At 47.9% G+C, this 20,000-nt stretch overlaps 7 protein-coding genes across 8 annotated transcripts in view; 4 read left to right on the top strand and 3 right to left on the bottom strand.

Annotated features, from left to right (window-relative positions):
- The window catches only part of LOC126578441 (MICOS complex subunit MIC13 homolog QIL1), a 711-nt gene extending 175 nt beyond the window's left edge, over positions 1 to 536 (top strand). Inside the window, exons 2-3 of the mRNA XM_050240998.1 lie at positions 33 to 183; positions 252 to 536. Of these exons, the coding sequence (XP_050096955.1) occupies positions 33 to 183; positions 252 to 461 (361 nt within the window). The 3' untranslated portion in view covers positions 462 to 536. The remainder of the gene's footprint in view (positions 1 to 32; positions 184 to 251) is intronic.
- A 62-nt stretch (positions 537 to 598) lies between these two features.
- On the bottom strand, positions 599 to 4,626 carry LOC126578439 (proliferation-associated protein 2G4). The gene is made up of 5 exons (XM_050240995.1): positions 4,323 to 4,626; positions 3,687 to 3,784; positions 2,641 to 3,255; positions 1,961 to 2,093; positions 599 to 1,626 (listed from the first exon to the last, which is right to left on the bottom strand). The coding sequence occupies exons 1-5, from the start codon at positions 4,414 to 4,416 to the stop codon at positions 1,310 to 1,312; spliced, it is 1,257 nt and encodes a 418-aa protein (XP_050096952.1). The 5' UTR covers positions 4,417 to 4,626; the 3' UTR covers positions 599 to 1,309.
- An 85-nt stretch (positions 4,627 to 4,711) lies between these two features.
- LOC126578440 (DNL-type zinc finger protein-like) lies at positions 4,712 to 5,286 on the bottom strand. Its single transcript, XM_050240997.1, has 2 exons — positions 5,109 to 5,286; positions 4,712 to 5,042 (listed from the first exon to the last, which is right to left on the bottom strand). Exons 1-2 carry the CDS (start codon positions 5,224 to 5,226, stop codon positions 4,750 to 4,752), a joined length of 411 nt encoding a protein of 136 aa, XP_050096954.1. The 5' UTR covers positions 5,227 to 5,286; the 3' UTR covers positions 4,712 to 4,749.
- A 1,107-nt stretch (positions 5,287 to 6,393) lies between these two features.
- On the top strand, positions 6,394 to 8,979 carry LOC126574762 (phospholipase A1-like). Of its 2 annotated transcripts, none has more exons than XM_050235118.1 (6): positions 6,394 to 6,480; positions 7,236 to 7,537; positions 7,605 to 8,003; positions 8,073 to 8,307; positions 8,385 to 8,422; positions 8,481 to 8,979. In XM_050235118.1, the coding sequence occupies exons 2-6, from the start codon at positions 7,291 to 7,293 to the stop codon at positions 8,693 to 8,695; spliced, it is 1,134 nt and encodes a 377-aa protein (XP_050091075.1). In that variant the 5' UTR covers positions 6,394 to 6,480; positions 7,236 to 7,290; the 3' UTR covers positions 8,696 to 8,979. The 2 variants fall into 2 exon arrangements, with proteins under 2 accessions (XP_050091075.1, XP_050091076.1); XM_050235119.1 differs by having other exon boundaries at positions 6,433 to 6,528.
- Positions 8,980 to 9,442: 463 nt separating this feature from the next.
- On the top strand, positions 9,443 to 10,984 carry LOC126574877 (nedd8-activating enzyme E1 catalytic subunit). Its single transcript, XM_050235285.1, has 2 exons — positions 9,443 to 9,684; positions 9,756 to 10,984. Exons 1-2 carry the CDS (start codon positions 9,528 to 9,530, stop codon positions 10,946 to 10,948), a joined length of 1,350 nt encoding a protein of 449 aa, XP_050091242.1. The 5' UTR covers positions 9,443 to 9,527; the 3' UTR covers positions 10,949 to 10,984.
- Positions 10,985 to 11,239: 255 nt separating this feature from the next.
- On the top strand, positions 11,240 to 19,043 carry LOC126577319 (centrosomal protein cep290). The gene is made up of 11 exons (XM_050238836.1): positions 11,240 to 11,410; positions 11,471 to 12,606; positions 12,677 to 12,832; positions 12,944 to 14,454; positions 14,511 to 14,664; positions 14,728 to 14,956; positions 15,031 to 15,250; positions 15,324 to 15,703; positions 15,773 to 17,236; positions 17,306 to 17,478; positions 18,418 to 19,043. The coding sequence occupies exons 1-11, from the start codon at positions 11,240 to 11,242 to the stop codon at positions 19,040 to 19,042; spliced, it is 6,219 nt and encodes a 2,072-aa protein (XP_050094793.1). The 3' UTR covers position 19,043.
- Positions 19,044 to 19,056: 13 nt separating this feature from the next.
- Positions 19,057 to 20,000, bottom strand: part of LOC126577320 (charged multivesicular body protein 5) — a 1,120-nt gene continuing 176 nt past the window's right edge. The window contains exon 2 of the mRNA XM_050238837.1: positions 19,057 to 19,928. Within this exon, the coding sequence (XP_050094794.1) occupies positions 19,320 to 19,928 (609 nt within the window). The 3' untranslated portion in view covers positions 19,057 to 19,319. The remainder of the gene's footprint in view (positions 19,929 to 20,000) is intronic.

The following is a 20,000-nucleotide window of genomic DNA, read 5'->3' as shown; positions in this document are numbered from 1 at the left end:
GAGTACAAACTAACCTCTTGTGGTACTTTTAGATTCGCCATCAAAACAGGAATAGCCGGTGGGGCCATCTATTACAGCAAAGAGGAAGGTATCTGGAACGAAGATACGGAAAAGGTGTACGAGCGATATGCCGCTGCCCTGCATCCCCACGTCCAGTCGCTGAAGCAGCAGATTCCGCTGGATGTAAGAACCGGCCACCAGCGCTAAGTTACTTTTCAGTTCCATCATCACACACCTTCTGTCCATTCCAGATCCCGGCCCTACCATCAAGCGGAGAGATGTGTTTCGTTACGAAGCACTACTATAACGAAGGCGTCAAGAACACGATCCATTTCATCCATCGACTGCCGTGCTACGCTGGCCAGTGGGCTAAGAAGGGATCGGATGCGATCAAGAAGGCCCTCGATGCACCAGCGGCACCGGCCGGACCAGCCGCAGTCGAACCGCAAGCCAAGAAATGATCCTAGATCTCCCCTTGTTTCCATATAAACTACCGGCGCCGTTTGTTGAATAAAAAACGGGTGTTACTAATGTAATCTACGCCAGACTTCATGCCCTTTCTTTCGATTATAGGCCCATAGCGCCCACGATACACCGGTTCAATTTAAACAATCCGAAGGCTTTATTACACAAAAGAAATAACGCGAAGATGCATCTTCCACGAGTGTGAGCAATAAAAAAAGGACAAAAAAGTACGGAAAACACTGGGAAAAGCATAACGCCATACAGCTACCCACTAATTAATCGATTCGACCGCGGCTAGAACGAGCTAAGAGGGAGTGTAGAAGAGAATGGACAATTTACTACCTTTAAAACGATCGTTTTTCGTTTAAAAATGGGAATTCTAGATGTGGAACGCACAAAAGGAAACACAATGGTCGGCTTCGCTTCTCGTGTGGGATCGTACACATTTTATCCATTCTATACAAAAAGCTGATCTTTACACTGCCCCAACCGCGCACCGGTTCGAGCCGAGCCGTAAGGTTCTCTCGCGAGAATCAGCAGCCGTCATGGCGCAATGTGGTCGCCCTATCCAGTAGGCTATTTTTAAACACAAACACTCAAGGGAGGACACATCATTCCCACTGGCCCCGTGTGGGTGGTACGCGGCGGGAAGGCAGTTTTGTTTGAAACGTGGTAGTAATGCAAAGGGAAGGGAGCATCCGCCGCCGGTTGGCGGAAGCCTAATTGAGTCGCCAGAACAAGCAAATCGACGAGGAGCCACGCACACGGAGAGGTTCGAACCGATATCAATGCGACGCTGCTTCTGCTGCGACAGTCAATCAAAGGAGGCTGAAGGAGCTTGTTGTTATGCTTTTGGCTCTTCCTCGTCATCGCCACTGTCGTCGCCATCAACTGCCGCCGCTGCCCCTTCGGCGCTTGATTTTTTGTTCTTGTTTTTCTTGCGACGCTTCTTCTTGTCCTTCGAGCCGCCCTCGGGAATGGTGGTCAGCGGGTTGTGCTTGTTCGCCAGCACCAAGTCCTGAGCGAGCAGCTTCTGCATGTCCTCGTCCTTTACGCTGTGCTCGCTCTCGTAGCACGTGGGATCGAACGGGAACCCGGTCACAATCTGAAGACCGTTCGGCAGGATGAGCACCGTGTATTTAAACTGAGCAACAAATTCATCTATGAAAGAGAACAAATCAAAGGATAACCATTTAGTGGAAGGGAAAATCATTGCGCGAGTCGTCAAAAGAACTAGAAAAAAGAGAAAGCTGTCTGATCCTTGAAGGCCCATCGGGTGTTGGACAAAGGGGGTACAATTTTGATCAACACACTGAAGGAACTGGTCAGCGATTGGAGCCCAGTTTGACCTGGGCACCAACGCTGAACAGGGGTTTCAAAAGGATCAGTTGATGAGATTAGTATGGCAAGGTGTCTGGTCGCGAAACTTTTTACAACGGTGACACGCAATTCTCCTTGCAAAAGATCGGCGAAAATTACTCGTTGGCACACTTACTGTGTTTCTCATATAATACTTGGAAGGGTTCCACGAGCTTGTGCGCCACACATTCGGTAACGCCCATCTTGGCCTTCGCTTCCTCTTCGAAGTTGCGCAAATTGAATGGCATAGGTCCGTACTTCTTCTTTACCTGCAGCCGGTCGATCGCGTCGCGTCATGAAAGATAAAAAAAGCAATTAGTAAAACAAAAATATTCCTCCACGAATGATCATCAATAACAAACATGATATTTATATGATGGGAGCTCTTATTACCCTCAGTTCTCATAATCTTATTACTACTCACTGGGTTTGTAAAAGCTTCAACCAAATGTGAGCCCCGCTACGGGAAAGGACTTACTCAGGAATCACAGATAACCAGTGACACGCTGCTCTGCTGCTACAAAGAGCAGTAGAATCCCATGTCCGTTTCTCATCCTTGAATAAGGCCGCCTTCCCTTTCACAGGACACGCATTCAACCGTCGCCTAAACATGGTCCCTCGAGCGCTTGGTTATAATCATTGGGTAAAATCAAAGGCTCCTTTGCCACGTGGATTTAACTCCACACAAACCGGGATTCGAACCACGGTACGCGACATTCCACAGAGTGCAGAATTGCAATTCCTGTGCCAAGTAGGCTACGTTTCATTCGTCACATATACTTGCATGCCCTTCATGGACTCTCTTCCCGTACGTACCTCAGCATAAAACGCCCGGGATGATTTCAGCTTGAGCAGGTAGTTCTCTTCCGTCTTCTTGTAGATTGACACCTTGGTATCGAGCTCCTTGCCTAGCCCCTGACCAGTGCTGATCAGCACGTCCATGGCGTACACTTCGTACTTTTCGAATTTACACTTTTCGTGTTCCTTCTTCTGCGCAATGGTCGGATTCTGGATGATCGTCTTTTCTCCGTCGATGCGGAACTGCTTCAACTGATGGCTCAGCATGCCCTCGATCGGTTTGCAGTCAAAGTCCGATGCAATCTTCTGGACCGCTTCCGTAACGGCATAGTTGTCGGTACCGTCCTTCAGGAGGCGAAGGGCAGCCTGACCGGCGTGGTATGCCGCCAACACGACATCCGCTGACCGGCCCTTGCACTTCAGCTCGGGCGTAGCACCGATGACGATCGTATGGGCGGCCACAGCGATAAATCCATCGATGTGTGCTCCCAGATCGATCTTGACCACATCGTTCTCCTTCAGCACGTAGTCCGGATCGTTGCGCGACGGCGAAAAGTGGCAGATGCAGTTGTTCACCGATAAGCACGTCGGGAACGCGACACCTTTCTTCATTTCCTCGTCATTTTTGTATTGCTTGAAAGTGAACAGAATAAATTATTGAAGCAAATTGTTTCAAAAGTACAATTTTCTCTATTAATTCACAAAAAAAGGTGTCCTCATATATCATTGTGGAATATCATGGAAAATCAGATACTATCTAGTGTTTTTGGCTCTTCCATTTAAGATTTTAATCATTGGACACACGGTAAGGTAAATTAAAGTGAATATTGAAAATGTTGCAAAGCATAGATGAAAGATGAAAAGTTATCTTTGCTAGGATGGAGGTTCGAACTAACACCTTCGGTCGAAGTCCGCACGCGAGAACAAACGAGGGGCTTGACAGATGTTCTAAACAACCCCGTCATCAACCAGGCACGCGATGCTTCTTTTCATCTGTTTCAACTTCGCACCTAATCGTCCTTGATACTAACGCATAAAATTCGTGAGAAAACAAAAACACAAACCTTATCGGCTTCCTGCTGCAACAAACTGTCGCCCTTCAGGCAGATCGCCTTCGCTGATGCTCCGACGACACATGCTTTAATAGTAGCATACAGTGTTCCTGGAAAAAAAAAAACAAGATAAACGAGCATTAAAATACGTGCGAGATGGCCCTGATCGGGAAACGGCTACTTCGAGCACCACGTAGCACAAGTGAAAGTTCAGGCGAATCGTAGCACCCTAGTCGGTCGGTGAAAGGATGTTACACATTTTGGAGGTTATAAACACACATTCCTTCGCGAATTTCGCCAGGATTACCTCTGTTTCCCCGTTAAAATGTAAACCACTAATCCCCTCGAGATATCCTTGAAATGCATAATGCCAAACACGGCGTCCAACAATAATATTTATCATGTTTTGCCGGTCCAACATTCTCGATCGAAAAACGTGGCTCTTGGGGTGGCTCGTAGCGCCGGGGAAGCGCCGTCTCTCCCTCACACCCCTCGTTCACGTGCTAGCTACGTCATACAAACGCTATCCCCAACGTGGCGCTACCGCGCACGGAACATGGTTGGAAAGTCCACTGACTCTTCGGTTGGGCGCGGTACCACTTTGCAAGTAACACCGAATTTGGGAACTAGGAGGACGAGGACACTTACTGTTCACGATTTCGCCGGCCTTTTGATACTTTTCCACGACGGACGGGTCGTCGATCGTGCTCTCCGGCTCCTCGGGCTTCTCCGCTGGCGGCATGCTGTCGGCGTTCTTCTAGCAGACGATCCTAGTTGCACAAAACGCCCTCGTCCTCACTGTACCGTCGCTGGCAATCCGTGTCGAGAATCCGGAATCGTATCCGGAATCGTAGAACGTAGAAACCGGGCAAAAAAGGCAAGCTTCGAGGGAACTGAAAACGACACGACCCCAAGACGAGAGAGAGAGGCCCGTTGTCAAAAGGCCAGGTGAGACAGACAGATTCGTTGACAATCGCCAGCCCGTACGGTTGGCAGCCATGCGGCGGCTGGATTGCGCAAAATACGGCGGCTGCTGGTTTGGATTTGTTGTTATTTATCCTTATCGCAATATATTTCACGTTTCTCCCTTTACTTCAATCACTCGAGTCACCTTTTCGCCCTTTTCAGCCAAAATGTCCTCGATGTTCCGTTTGCCGTTTAAATCGGTGAACCAATTCAGATTGTCCGCTATGAGGTGGTGGTTTCTACAACCGTCGCAGGTCACTATGACGACCCCTTTTTCGTAGGCCTGCTTGGAAATTGTGTTCGTATTCCGGTGCTGGCACACTTTGCACGTGTACACGAGGGTCATCTTTCGGGGCTGCAATCGTCCCAGCTCATCGTTTTGCTCTGGCGCGGTACAGAAAGCTACAAGGCAATGGGGGGAAAAGTTTTTTTCAAAATCCATATCTGCGGATGATGCAATCTACATACGCGCTTTAAAACTGGCAACGGGAGCTATCCTGGGTCCAGCAATCGGTTGTGCGAGGCTCCTGGAGGACACAAGGAACTGCCGCAAGCAGATTCCGGCGATTCTTCGCGCTAGGGCCATTTCACGTGCTGTTTTTATAATTTAAGACCGGCCGCACGTGAGCCGCGTTCAATCCCGGCAAACCTGTCAACAACTGGTGGCAACATCGCAATTCGCGGCGGCCTGTTATCTATGGCCGATGTTTTTGAATGAAAACGACGGTTCCCCTTCACCCATTTACTTGCTTGTTTCTATCGTACTTTAAATACTTAACTAAGAAGCCTTCTTTCCATTTTGGAGAAGCTGTTCTCTTGTAGTACGTAATCCGGGGAAGCCCAGCCCCATACATAAGTTTTTGCCAATCGTGCCTTTTTGTATATGAAGAAAAAAAAACATTCATAAATAATCTGTATTATTTTATTATCTTTCTGAACCGGCATTTGCCAGGAGTAAACACACTTCAGCTCAAGGACCATGAACGCAACACACCTCCCAAAAATTGAAGTATCGTTAAGGCGTCCAAATTCATTAAATATTCATCTGGCAACGACAACGGATAGCAAATATGTTTGTTGCAGTCCATCATCACAATCAATGTCCCACGAGGTGTGTTTTATTTTTAAAAAATAATGCATTTGCACTTAGCTGTTGGAATATTAAACTCTCATAAAATAGGATTTGAAAGATATTAGAAAAATCTCTCTAGATAACGATTACTACTTATACATTTCTATCACCACACAGTCTTCCGGCATATCGTTTTAAGTTGAGCTACAGTTCAAAAACCTTCATTCATCAGACGCATTAATCGCAATGAGACTTTCTTTCTCAAACAAGGCTCTCACTCGGTGCTCGTGTCGATATGCCTTAAAGCATCGGTCAATCCTGTTATCCTTGATGTCGCGATCGCACTATAACGGCGCTCGGGGAAGTCGATGGCACGGTGACATTGGTCAAGATCGCGGTGCAACAATTCATTTTTATCTTATTCGACAGCCATGCATACGCACATGCTTTTTGCAGTGCTTTACGGATTCCATGAACTGTACTCGCGACTCCCCCCGGGGAGTCGTGGGAGTCCGGCGCCACCACGCATACCATACTGATTGCCAGCATCACAATTGTCAGCTCGTGGCAAAGCGGTTTGCTCCGGCGATCTCAGAGGTAAGACTCATCAGGAAGGTGGCAAAACGGGAGGGTATCAGCTCGAGGATGGACGGACGCCGCATATAAAATTATAATTTTTCTCAGATCAGCGATTAGTTTACGACGGCGACTCGATCAAAACGGATCGAGCGGGTTGATTCTAGGAGCTTGGTGTCAAGTGCTCACAAGGTATACTAGCAGAGTGATTAACGTTACTGAACAGAACGTAAAATCGTGGTACGATCGTGATTTTTTTTCCGGTGGTTGAAAATGTAGGATTTGAACTGTGAATTGCGCTGGTTGTGACATAACCGAAATAATCGTGGAATGTTCGAGGAGCACTCCTTAAAAGTTTAAAATAATATAAAATTGCCGACACGTGCAACGCTTATTCGCAGCGTGTTCGGCATAGTAATTGGATATGTGAGAGACAGGCAGCGCATCACAAACGGCAGGCAGATGTGAAACATTCATGAGGCATTAATAAGTCGATCGATTAATAGAAAACTGGTTAGATGAGATATTTAATAGCGAATTATTGGCATCAGCTTTTATACTGTACACACTGTAACTAAGTAAACTCGGTTGTACATTCGCTGTTGCTTATTGCTTAATTTTCAAAGCATCTATTTTCTTGATTTTCTTGATGATACTTTTGAATTGAGATTGTGCAATCCTTGAGAAGCTCTCCTTTCATCCCTCAACAAAGCATAGCAAACAGCATTCGAAATAAAACGTCCTGATGCTGATAGTACGCGTACTCGGTAACTGTAGAATGTGTAACAGTTTTTATTAACGTGATTCATCTTATGAGTAAAGGAAAATAATTGTAGCGTGATTAGTTGGCGGTGATCTGGACCTACAAGCCTCAGGGCGAAAGTTGAACAATGAACCGAGCTAAACACTGATTCCATTCCATGTTCTTCTGTGCTTTGTTTTCACAGCGCCCGGTTTTGTTCTGTTCACTTCTCACGATCTCACAGATCGTAGACGGAAACGATGAGTAAGTGGATTGCACTCGTTGTAATGCTGGTAGCATGCTACTGCTGCCGTGGAGCGCATGGCATCGATTTCGGAGGCTTCTTCAAATCCACCGGCGATGTCGCGAAGGTGGCCGCTAAAACAGCGAAAGGGGTGGTCGAGAAGGTACCGGAGATATTTTCCCCCGAGCAGCTGCTAGAGTTTGGCAAACAGTCGATCGTCGGTTTACCGGCAGAGGCGATCGCGGCTACCATCAATCAAATATGTAAGTTTGCGCGCGATCCACCGGTGTACCGGAGCGTTTGAGAGAACTATTCGTTTCCCACACGCAGGTTCTGTTGCTTTGCTGTCGAATGCTACCCAGTCGGAAAATTCCGTCAACATAACGGATATGAACTACGTTCTAATGACCGAGGATGACAATGTAACGATACCGCTGTTGGAATCGGACGATCTATGGAGCCATGATCAGTTTAATAAGAAATTCAATACCGTGATTCTGGTCACGGGATGGACGTCGAACATAAACGAACCGAACCGTGCGATCGATACGATCTTCAATGCGTATAAGGCTCGCGGGGGGTACAACTTCGTCGTGATCGATACGGCCGAGTATGTGGACACTCTCTATACCTGGTCCGCGTTCAATACGAACGATCTCGGTAAGGGCTTGGCCGATGGACTGCAAGGACTGATCAAGTATGTGCCATTGGAGAAGATACATTTGATTGGTAATAATGCGGTTCAGTTCAGCAGGAAGTTTGAGTCAATCCTTGAGTAACAACGTTCCCTTTACATAGGACACAGCTTGGGGGCACACATTGTCGGAGCTGCTGGACGGCAGTTTCAGTTTTTGACCAATCAATCGATACCTCGGATCACGGGACTGGATCCAGCGAATCCCTGCTTCAATGAGGGAGAAAGTTTGAGCGGAATTCAGCGCGGTGATGCTGATTTTGTCGACATCATACACACCAATGCAAAGGTTCTTGGCAAGAGGGATCCCATCGGCGATGCGGACTTCTATCCGAATGGGTAAGCATGAGCACACAGCTTCCGATCGTCTAGCTTCAAACTCATTGTTCACGTTGTTTTCATTCATCGTTTATCAGTGTGGTTTCTGTACAGCCCGGATGCTTCGATCCTGCATGTAAGTGAGAGAGTTGGATTCGTTTTGTGCTAAATATTTATGAATCATTCTATTATAGGTTCACACAAACGTGCCTGGGAGCTGTACGCTGAGACGGTGTATCCGGAATATGAAAAGAGCTTGCTGGCCACTAAGTGCAACTCGCTGCTGTCGCTCAATACCGGCGGATGTATAAGCAATCCGGTGCCGCTAGGATTCGCATGCCCCCCAACGGCGAAAGGAAACTTCTTCCTTAAAACGAGCAACAAGTCACCATTCTCTGCAAAGAAATAAACCGTCTTGTATCGTGCGCATGTGGGCGAGTAGCTGGTGGCATCGGCATCAACAGTTTCACGGGTGTTTGGGTTACACTGAATGAAAACCTACCGTTTGCCAATTGCAGCCCTACTCTGCACAGCACAAAATGGTGCATGGTACCATCAATTGTTGTACGTAAAATGTTAATTTTGTTACCAAATACAGCATTAAGCATATTTTCTATCATTTTCTGTTAATGCGAATGATAGATTAGGCGAAATAAATCTTCTGGAAGCCAGGAAATGTTTGACAAACTTTTACGATTGTTTTTATGGTTCCATCTGAATTCGGCTTCATCTGGGCAGCTTGTGATCATGTCTGGAAGAAAGGTGTCTGGAAAGAAAATGATTTGTGTGAAGAGAAGATTACTTAGATATGATACGAACGGATGGGAAAACGGAAATGGTCACGAGAAAGTAAAAAAAAAGGTCAAATATCGACGGAATCATCCGTGGGTCCCATGCGCGGAAGGATGCGCGCCAACCACGAAACCGTTTGAGGTCCAAAGAGTGTCGCACCAGGGGGAGTGGAACATTACCTTCGGAAATCGACTTGAACACTTTGACAAAATAAATCTAGCGTTTGTGGCTCATCTTTTGAGACCCATTGTCAGTTGGCCAAATTGTGTTTTCCAGCAAGTCCACCAACAGAAATTCAAAAACGCTCGTTTGCAGCGCTCGTTGTGGTACGGACTGGTACTAACTTTGACGTTCGCGGTTTGTTGTGAAAAGAAGGATAAAAGAGGAATTGCCGTCTACCGAACAGGATATTCGTTTTGTGGAAAGATATTTAAGGAAACTGAGGCATAATGGACACATCTACGGGCAACAGCGACCATCTGAGCAAACGATGGACTCACCTGCGTAAGATCCTGGAACGGTCGGGACCGTTTTGCCACCCGAACTTTGCGGCCTCGTCGGAGACGCTCGAGTTTCTGCTCAACACCTGCAAGATTTTGGTGATTGGTGAGTGCGGTTGGCGCGTTTGGGCGGGAACAGCGGTCGAAGGACTCACGGCAATTCCTTACCAATCACAGGGGCCGGTGGACTGGGATGTGAGCTGTTGAAGGATCTGGCGCTGATGGGATTCCGGGACATTCACGTCATTGACATGGACACGATTGAGCTTTCCAATCTGAACCGCCAGTTTCTCTTCCGTCGCACAGATATCGGCAAACCGAAGGCAAAGTGTGCGGCGGAATTTATCAACGCGCGTATACCGGGCGGTGTGGTCACGCCGCACTTTTGCAAAATTCAAGACTTTGACTCCTCGTTCTATCGCCAGTTCCACATCATCGTGAGTGGGCTGGATTCCATCGTGGCCCGGCGTTGGATCAACGGTATGCTTATCTCGATGCTCGAGTACAAGGATGACGGAACGGTAGAGGAGTCCTCCATCATTCCGCTAATCGATGGTGGAACCGAGGGATTCAAGGGCAATGCCCGTGTGATACTGCCCGGCATGACGGCTTGCATCGATTGTACGCTGGATCTGTTCCCGCCGCAGGTCAGCTATCCGCTGTGTACCATCGCCAACACACCGAGACTGCCGGAGCACTGCATCGAGTATGTGAAGATTATTCAGTGGCCCAAGGAGATGCCATTCGGTGCCGATGTCGCTCTGGACGGTGACGACCCCCAGCACGTTACCTGGGTGTATGAGAAGGCGCAGGAGCGGGCCAGTAGTTTCAATATTACCGGCCTTTCCTATCGTTTGGTGCAGGGCGTACTGAAGAACATTATCCCGGCCGTTGCTAGTACGAATGCGGTTATTGCGGCCAGTTGCGCAACGGAGGTGTTCAAGATAGCTTCCAGCTGCTGTGAACCGCTCAACAACTACATGGTTTTCAACGATGTTGACGGGATTTACACTTACACGTACGAAGCGGAAAAGCGGCCGGACTGTCTGGCTTGTAGCCAGGTACCGCGACCGGTCGAAATCATGGATCCCAACGGGATGACGCTGCAAGATCTTATTCAGCATCTGTGCGATAGTGCCGAGTTTCAGATGAAAAGCCCTGGGCTGACGGCAGTCCTGGAGGGTAAAAATAAAACGCTCTACATGGCGACGGTGAAAAGCATCCAGGAAGCGACTAAAGGCAATCTTACGCTCTCGCTAACCGAGCTGGGCTTAACGGATGGTCAGGAGATAATGGTGGCCGATGTTACCACACCGAATACGATTCTCATCAAATTGAAATTTGCAGCGAATGAAATTGAAATGGCGTAGGAGGTGTAGCTTCTTCCCATTGTGATTGCAAGGAAATAAAAAAGTTGCTAAAAATACTCCAAAGTTCATCTTCGTTTGTTTGCTCCAGATTCGCCAGTTTTTGAGTTCTCTTTATCGTAAACTACTTCTACTATCGCTGCATCTATCTCAAGGATATTATTGGCCGCTCAGTTGTGTCCTTTTCCGTTGTAGCAACCATTGTAGCAACGGCGTATTCCCATAGCAACGGTAAAATAAAAACAAAAAGGACGATAATTCAGAAGGTCCTATCGACCAGTAGTGGCCGTGAAAATGGATTGGAAACATCTCTTATCGCTATCACCTCACAATTTGGATGACATCCGCAAGGATGGCGCGGCACAGGAAATTACAAACATACCGACCGACCTCAAGATGGACGGCAAGAGCTGCAAAAAGCTGTTCCGCCTGGCGCAGGTTGCTTTGAAGTTTCGCAACGAGCAGGTTTGGGTTATGGTGTTCCCTTTCCAGGAAGCGTCGCTGATAACGTTTCTCCCCGTTCAGGTGCAACATTTGCAGGTGAAGTTAATGGAAGGTAAAGAAGACCAAGGGAGCCAGGAGCGGCTGCAGGACTGGAAAAGGACGATCGAGAAGCTGGAACTGGAACGGCACACGATGCGTACGAAGCTGAAGCAGTTAACGGACGAGAATGCCAAGCTACTGGCACGGCAACAAGCCGAGGCAACCCATTTCGGTAGCGAGGGGGAGGATTCCCCCGATGCCCTTTCGGAAATAGAGCGGCAGCAGGAACTGTACAACAATATCAGCATGAAAAACAAGCACATCAAACGATTGCTACGGGATATAGACGATCTTGAAAAGCGGAACAGCTTCCAGGTGGACGCGATCAATGAGTTGCAGGTTAGTTTGAACGATGCCACGCTGAATCTCACCGCACTCACCCATCAGTACGAGGAGCTGAAGGCCCGATCAAAGGAGCTAGAGGATTCGATCGAAATTTCTAACGAAAAGCTCGAAACGCTGGAAGGCAAAATAGCTCAAGTTACTCAAGAACGGTCAGCACTGGCGGAAGAGCTGGACACCGCGAACAGGCAGCATGAGTTGCAATTAAGCGAGTTGCAAAGGCAGCTTAAAAGCAAGGAGGAAGCATGGCTGGAGCTAAAGGACCGGTACGACGATCTACTAAGCCAGTTTCCGGGTATAGACATCGAAGCGGAGCGACGGGAGTACAAGCTGATGGAGGAACGGTTGCAGCAGAAGGATGAGGTCATCATCGATCTGGAGGATAAGCTGTTAACTCTTTCCAAAGAAATTTATCGATCGACGGAAATGATGAATCGTATTAGTGAGGAGAAACGGCGGGCTAGCAAAGAAAAACCAAAAGAAAGCCAATGTTGTAACGAGTTCCGGGTGCAGCTCGAGCGGGCCAACGAACGGTGTCGTGAAATGCAGGAGCTACTCACTGGTATTGAGGAGGACAATTGTCTCAAGTCTCGTCAGGCCGTCGAGGCGATCGAAGCACTGAGACGGTACGAAAATGGTGAAGAAGGGCTATCGAGTGCATTGCGTAAAATCAATCGACTACAGGAGAAGGTGAGCAAACGGGACAAGCAAATTCGGGAGTTGATTGCGGAGATAAATTTGGCGCACGATATCGCCCTGGAGAATAGTGTGCTTCGGTAAGCGTAGGTTACTATTTTGTTTAAAGAATTTTACTTAAATGTTTGTTTGATTCATCCTGGATTTCAGGCAACGTCTTGGTCTGCCCGATGATGAGGTTGTGGCTACAAGCTCCATCTTAGCACAGCAGAAGAGAATTTCAAAGGTAAACGAACGACTTGCGATGAAACTGCGTGCATCGGAAGAGATGAGGCTGCAGCTTAAGCTGGAGAAAAACGAACTCAAGTAAGGAAATGCCTTTGTTAATATCCTCAAACACAATATAAAGGGACAATTTCTTTATTTTCTCTCTCTCTCTCTCTCTCTCTCTCTCTCTCTCTCTTTTTCTCTCTCAAGACGGAAGCTCGCCTCGTTGCGACAATCTCCAAGCGAGACAGGCGAGGATGGTGAAAACGCGATCCTCGGTGAGGCGCTGGTGAAGTTCTGTGAAAAATGCATGAAACAATATAATGTACAGGACAGCGTACGGCACTGCAAAGCCTGTAGGTTTCGACAGAGCTTCAACTACTGCGACACGTGCGTCGGGCAGTTGAAGATGAACTTTGAAGACAATCCAGAAAACCAACAAATTCCGATAGATCCTACAGAGAAGTCTACAAAGTACCATCGCATGCTTGAGTTGGAAAAGTTATACGCTACAGTGGTGGAAGAGAACGAGAACCTTCGTATCGGGATGCACGAGATACTGCAGAAGCTGCGTGAATATGATGCGATGTCGGAACGGTTAACCATCGATACATCCCTGCTGGAGAGGATTTTGAACGCCCTCAACGATCGTCCGGTCTCTGCGTGGTACCATTCGACGGTGAGGCTGCAGAACGAGCTACGAGAAAGGGATATGCTTTTAAAGGAGCGGCTCGGTCCAACGGGTGCATCGGATTCGGGACGGAAGAGTAAGAGCGTTCAGTCGACGGAAAGTGTGAATGATTCGGGCAACGTATGCAATGAGGATGATAACTCGGAAACAATCGATCCTTTGGTCGAGCAGGACCAGGGTGATTTCAGCGAGCAAGTATTGCTAAAGGCAGTAGAGATCGATCGTTTAACGGAGGCATTGGATGAGCTACGGAACGAGAATGAGCGATTACTTGCGCAGCATGACGAGCTGAAGGTTACCGAAACACTCTACAACGAGCTGTTGAGCATGACCAAAGCATCGGATAGCGAAAAGGACCGTATGCTGGTGCAAACGTTCGAACGCTTGAAGAGCATAGAATCGGGTGTTTGTGCTTTGCAGCGGAAAGTCGACTACTTAAAGTCCGACAACGACAACTTGCAGAATACCATGCGGACAATCAAAAGCGAACATCTGGAATTACTGCACACGTTACGTTGCCAGCTTGCCCGGAAGAACAGCGAATTAAAACAACGCCAATCCGTTGAAGGCTCTCATCAAAACTCGGTGGATAGGGTAGAGAGTGACTCGATCGAAAAGCTGGAAGCGGAGCTGGCACGCATGAAGCAGGAGGCGACCAATTTTTACGGGATCTTTCTCAAAAACATACAAGAGGTCGACAAAGACCAGCTGCTCCAGGTGGATTTGAGTAAAATGAACCAATTAGGCGTGGTCGACTCAAATTTAACCGTCGAGTTCATTACGAAGGACGAGTATCGAAAGCTGCGCGAAAGGTTGGACCAGCTGGAGCGGGAACTGCAACGAGAAGCCACGAAAAACGGTCATTTGGAGGAACTGCTCAAAGTTTCAAACGACCAGATTCGCTCGCAACAGTCGCTGATATCGAAGTATTCCGAGGAGGAAGTGAGTTTGCGTCACTTGGTGGTGGATCTGCAAAGTACCTCTAATGAGAAGTACTTGCTGACCAGAACGCACAAGGAATTGAATGCTGGTAGGTATGCTTCATTTTTGCAAACGTTTTTGCACTAACACGCTTCTATCGTACAGTCCGTGAACAGGAGGAGCAGCTCAAAGGTGAAAATGCAAAAATGAAGCAGAGATTTTTAGAGAAATTAGCTGAAGTAGATACACTGAAACAGCGACTCGAAGAGCAAGAGGAAGACTTTGCCGCTCGGCAGAAGGATAACGTTCTGAAAATTAGGTTTGTTCGCTTTCGTGGAATGGCTTTCCAATTCTCATGTTCATGTTTTATCTTTCGGTGTAGATTCCTCAAAAAGAGCTTGCAAATGCTTACCCAAAATTACCATTCTCGTGCACCGACATTTGCTATCACAGAGTTTGTGAAACTGTACGCGAATGTCCTGGAGCTACGTAAAAGCATGACGGAAGAGCGGAGAGATCATCTGAACAGGACACGCGAGGAAGAATATGAAAGGTTGTTTGCGAAGATGCAAGAAACGGTCGATGGAAACCACATGCAGGATAAGATTAACGTTTGTTACACAAAAAGACGCATGGATTTCAAGAGTCTCTTACTGATACTACATGATACTATTATCCTTTTCAGTTGATCAAATTTGAAAGCCAAAGTGAATACCTCACACGACAGTTAATCCTCTGCCAGGAACAGCTTGATCAGTTGCAAACGGAGAACCAGCAGCTTCGCCTTGGCGAGGTCGAAAACACTCGTCACTGGGACACACTGGAGCTGTTATTCGGAGATGATCCGGGCAGGAAACGTAAAGATAATGAGCGTTACTTCGACAAGGAGGTGCAAGTGTCCGTTGGTAAGCCGTCGGTTTAGATATAGTTGAGTTGCATGCTGATTACTTTTATCTTTTGATTTTGGGAACATTTTAGAAACATCATCCAAGTGTATCAATACGATCCCCATCATTGATGACCCTCCGGTGGGTAGACCAAGCAGAAGCTCCTCTGGTGATACGATACACGGAACGGACGATAGGCCAGAAGAATGTGCGGTAGGCACGGAAACTGTCGAAGAATCCGTTGGCCAAACGATCACACAGAAGTCACTCGAGTCGCAATTGAAACAGGCAATGATGCTGGCGTCAACGCGGAGTGCGTTGCTTCTGGAGGCCGAAAGCCGTCTATCGGAATACCAGGGTAGGATAAGGCTACTGGAGAAATCTCTCGAAGAAAAGACAAGCCTTCTGAAGCAGTATGAACAGTCCGCTACCACCGAGAAGCATGATCGTCACGAGGATAACATTCTTAGTGTAAGTATGCCGTTGAGAGTACAGATGGTGCTTCCATGGATCTCACTTCCAATCCATTCCATCTTTCAGGCTACAATTGGTTCCCTGCAGAATCTTCTGTTGGAGAAGGACACAACGCTTTCGCGTTATCAGGAATTGCTGAAAGCGGAACGTGCGGAACACTCGCAGGTTTACGACGATAACATGGCCCAAATAAGAAATCTGAAAAAATCCATCGATGAAATGGAGCAAAAACTGTACGACAAGCAGAAGGATTGCAACAACCTTCAAGCTCAGGTGGAAGAGCTGAGTCGACAAAAAGCCGAACAGGAGAGTTTACCGGAAAAGCAGTCCAGTGCAGAAGATCCAACCACCGATAAGGAGGGACAGCCCGCAGCGGACGGTTTAGTATACACCGACAAAGTCATTGAAAACATTTACGAGATTGACGAAAAGAAAGAACGCGAGCTGCAAGAGTTGCAAGTGCAGCTGAGAATGGTCGAGAGTAATTTGCAGGACACGGAAAACGAACAAAAGCGACTGCAATTGCTTCTCCGCGAAACGATGTCCCGCGAGAAAAAGCTGGAAAAGCAGCTCCGTGAAAAGGAGAACGAGCTTGCATCGGTGAATGCTCGGCTATCAAGCGAGACGAACAACGATTTGCGCGAGTTCAGCGAAACAATCGCCACTGCGCAGGAGATTGAGCAGTTGAAGGAGATGCTGGAGGAAAAAGATCGCCACATTCAGGATCTCACGGACACGCTGTCGCAGTTCCACGAGGATCAGAGTAACTTCATGAACGATACATCGCTTCATTCGGCCGAACAGGTATCGCAGTTGAGTGCCGATTTGAATCGTAGCGAAGCTAGCAATCGTGTGCTGAAAACGCAGATTGATGCCCTGAAGAGGCAGATTGCTAGTGTACAGCAGCGCGAAAAGCAGTCACGCGAACTGGTGAAAACTCTGAAAAATCAGCTCATCAAACGGCCCGTGATAGCGATGAAGACGGACCGGCTGACGACACCTCGTGAAGATCAGCTGGCCAGGCGCGTTCAGCAGCTGGAGACGGAACTGCTCGATGCAAAGGATGAACTGCGGAAGCAAACGATGATAAACGAGAATCGGCGCGCGAAGACGGCCGCCGAGTTGGATTTGTGGAACAAACAAAAACGTTGGCAGCAAATGGCGGAAAGGTTGAAGGGCCAACTGAAAGAGCGGGAAGTGGAGCTAGAAAAGTTGAAAGTACACTTCAACACGGCCAAGACAACGATCAGCCGTCTAGAGCGCGATCGTGCTCGATTGCAGAGCGCTGGGGCGGGATCGAACGCCTCCGCCGCCGCCACCGCCATTGGTCCCCAGCAAATGCTAGACAATAAGTACCAGGATGGTTCGGAATCTCCGGAACAGTCCTGCAGTACGGATAGTACGGTTTCCGAGAGTACCAGCACAACGACTCACATGTTCGACGCAAACAGAAAAGAGATCATAGAAGCACTCAAGAGTCGCATCGAAGCGCAGCAGCGGCGAATAGTGGCAATGGAGCTGGAACGCAAGGTATCGTGGGGAATGCTAGAGGCTTGAAATGCATGAGAGAGTAACATTTTTCCGTTATTACGGTTACAGGGTTCCAACACTGTGGCACATGAGCTGGAGAGGATGCAAGAGAAACTGTGCAGTCTGGAAGCACAGAATGTTCGGTTAGAGGCGAAAACTCTTCAACTGCAGCTCGATAACGATATGTTGCGACAGAACGATGAAAGAGACCGGCTTAAGCGTCAAGTGGCCCATCTGGAAGAGTAAGTTGCCTGTTAACATTAATCTCAATCGAGTGCCAAAGCGTCGTCTCTTCTTGTGCTCATATTTTTCAGTAGATTAATAAGCCCCATTGGCTTTGCTACGAAACATTTTTTACGAATAGTGTTCTTAGCTACAACATTCAAAGAAAATGAGATAAAGTTTTTGTGTTCAGTTGGTCAGTTGAGAAAATATTCTTGAAATGCGCTAAGACACATGTTTAAATCAATGCCATATGCAACGCGCTAAGTTACTTTTTGCCAAAAAATCGTATTTTAACTGAAATGAACTTGATAAAAGATTCGTAATTCTTATACGCTTCGTTTAAATAGTGAAACGTGTCTAGGGATAATAAAAAAGAAAAGTATCTTCCAACAGTGACCAGAACCGGCTCCATTAGGAAAGGCCCAAGTCAAACAATACTTTCGGAACCGATTCGCGAGCTACAGCGAGCTGCTACAGTAATCAATCATCGTAGGTGATTCATTCAAGGCCAAACCTCGCCTCAGCCTTGTATCAGTATCAGATTTTCGTATACTTTTTTCTATGAACTGCTAGTAAAAATCTATTTGGAAATGAAGATAAAAAAGGAAAGAATTCTTTACTCACTAACCAGAAAATTTATAAGCAACACTGGGCGATCCACACGATCAAACATTTGTAGCGCTTCTCGTCATTCGCCGTCTGTGAATGCCAAGACAGTGTGCGCATCGTAGAGGAGAACCGGTCGGTTAATGATTGGGGAATTCCCTGCTGCTGATAGTGGGAAATTCCGCGCGAACAGTTGAGCTAGTTAAGACGGCATTGAATAAAAAACAACAGCTATTCTATCTCTTCCCTTGGGCTCCTATTACCTCATACACCACAATAGCATCCGCTTGCTTATCATGAAACGTGTCACTTTCGGACGGTTTTTTCGGTTCGATTCTTTCTCGTTGCAGGTACATCATATCACTTAAAGAGGAACTTTCCAAAGCCACCGCGGGCTGCCCGGAGACGATAAATTTTGAAAACCTATGCATACGATGCAGCCGTCGCAACGGTTCCACCGAACAGGAGGAACGGCGTGCCAATCTCGAACAAACGGTGCTTACGCTACAACGGATGATCGATAAGCTGCGTGCCGAGAATAAATACCTGAAGGAACATCGAACACGGGAACGTGAACAGCCGAGCAGTGGTGGACAGCATGGTTCCACGGTGGCGTACGAGCGTCTCAAGAAGGATCACGAAAAGCTGCAATCGAGTTACGCGGAGGCACAGAATAAACTGTCCATGCAGCAGGTGGAGATCGAGCTGCTATCTAGTGTAAGCTGTACACGCTGCAAGGTCCTCTCCGGTGGTGGCGGTGACCTTTCGGCGCCGGTGGGTGGTACCGCGAATGCGGACCGGCTGGAAGAGCTAAAGGATAAGCTGGAGAAGAAGAGTCAGCTACTGGAAAAAGCCAAAATACTGCTGCAGCGTGCGGCGGCCAAGGAGCGATACTTGAAGGAGCAGATTGATCTGCTGCGCCGCAAATGCTCCGATCTCCAGAACGTACCCGTAATCGACGAGATCAGTGAGTAATGGCGCACATGGTGTTTGTTTTTTCACGAGATTTTGCTCGTTTATAGTAGGATTAGTGTATAAACTCGCTTTATAAACAAGAGAAACGCGGTGCCATTTCACAGTGGGACACAGTTAAAAGGTGAACACTAGGTGCGGTCGGCCCTGAAGTTAACCTGTAGCGCGTGTAGCGACCCCAATAAAGGTAACCGGAACGCAACCGACGATGCACACCGAAAGCAGAACGTTGTATGGAGCATTAAATAATTCCGATAGGAGCGCCAGCAAAGGGCTATTCTTAGGTTGTTTTCACCGAAGCCGGAATTTTCGGCAATCCGAACTCGTCCACCAAGATTCCGTCCTTGTTGGTGACACTGTCGGCGCCCGGTTCCTTGTCCGGTGCTTCCGGTGCCTTCACTACGTCATCCAGATAGCTCGCATCGTCATCGAGTGCTATCTCGTCGCCGAGTGCATCCAGCTCGGCCTGTAGCTCATCGTCGTCGATCTCCGGCATACCGTAGGTACGGCCCATCGCCTCCTGTACCTCGTCGGCCTGCTCCAGCATATCGGCCATATCGTCCTGTATGTCTTCGATCTCCTCGATGTTGATCTTTTTGAACTCCTTCTTCATCGACTTCATGCCGTCCTTCATGGCCGCTACCGTCGCCTGTGTATCCTTCAGCGTTTGGTGTGCAAAGTTGGCCTGCTCCATGTTGAACGACTGGTTCCGCAGATTCTCCACCTGGCTTTCGTACTGCTTGCGCTGCTTCAACACACGCAGCGCCTTCGCTTTGACGGCGTTCTTGGCCGGTCCCTCGCGCATCTTGGCCATCTGGTCCTTGTACTTCCGCAGTTCGTTATCGAGCGTCTTTACCTTGCCCTCGATTGCCTCAGCTCGCGAATCAACCTGCGGTTGAAGGAGACCACAAGAGCAGACGGTGAGTCATCATCGCGCGATGAGGAAGGAACGGCAATCCAC

Source organism: Anopheles aquasalis, chromosome 3, assembly GCF_943734665.1.
Source record: "Anopheles aquasalis chromosome 3, idAnoAquaMG_Q_19, whole genome shotgun sequence".
Lineage (NCBI taxonomy): Eukaryota > Metazoa > Arthropoda > Insecta > Diptera > Culicidae > Anopheles > Anopheles aquasalis.
The sequence above is the reverse complement of the archived record's forward strand: the minus strand, read 5'-3'. Positions and strand labels throughout refer to the sequence as shown.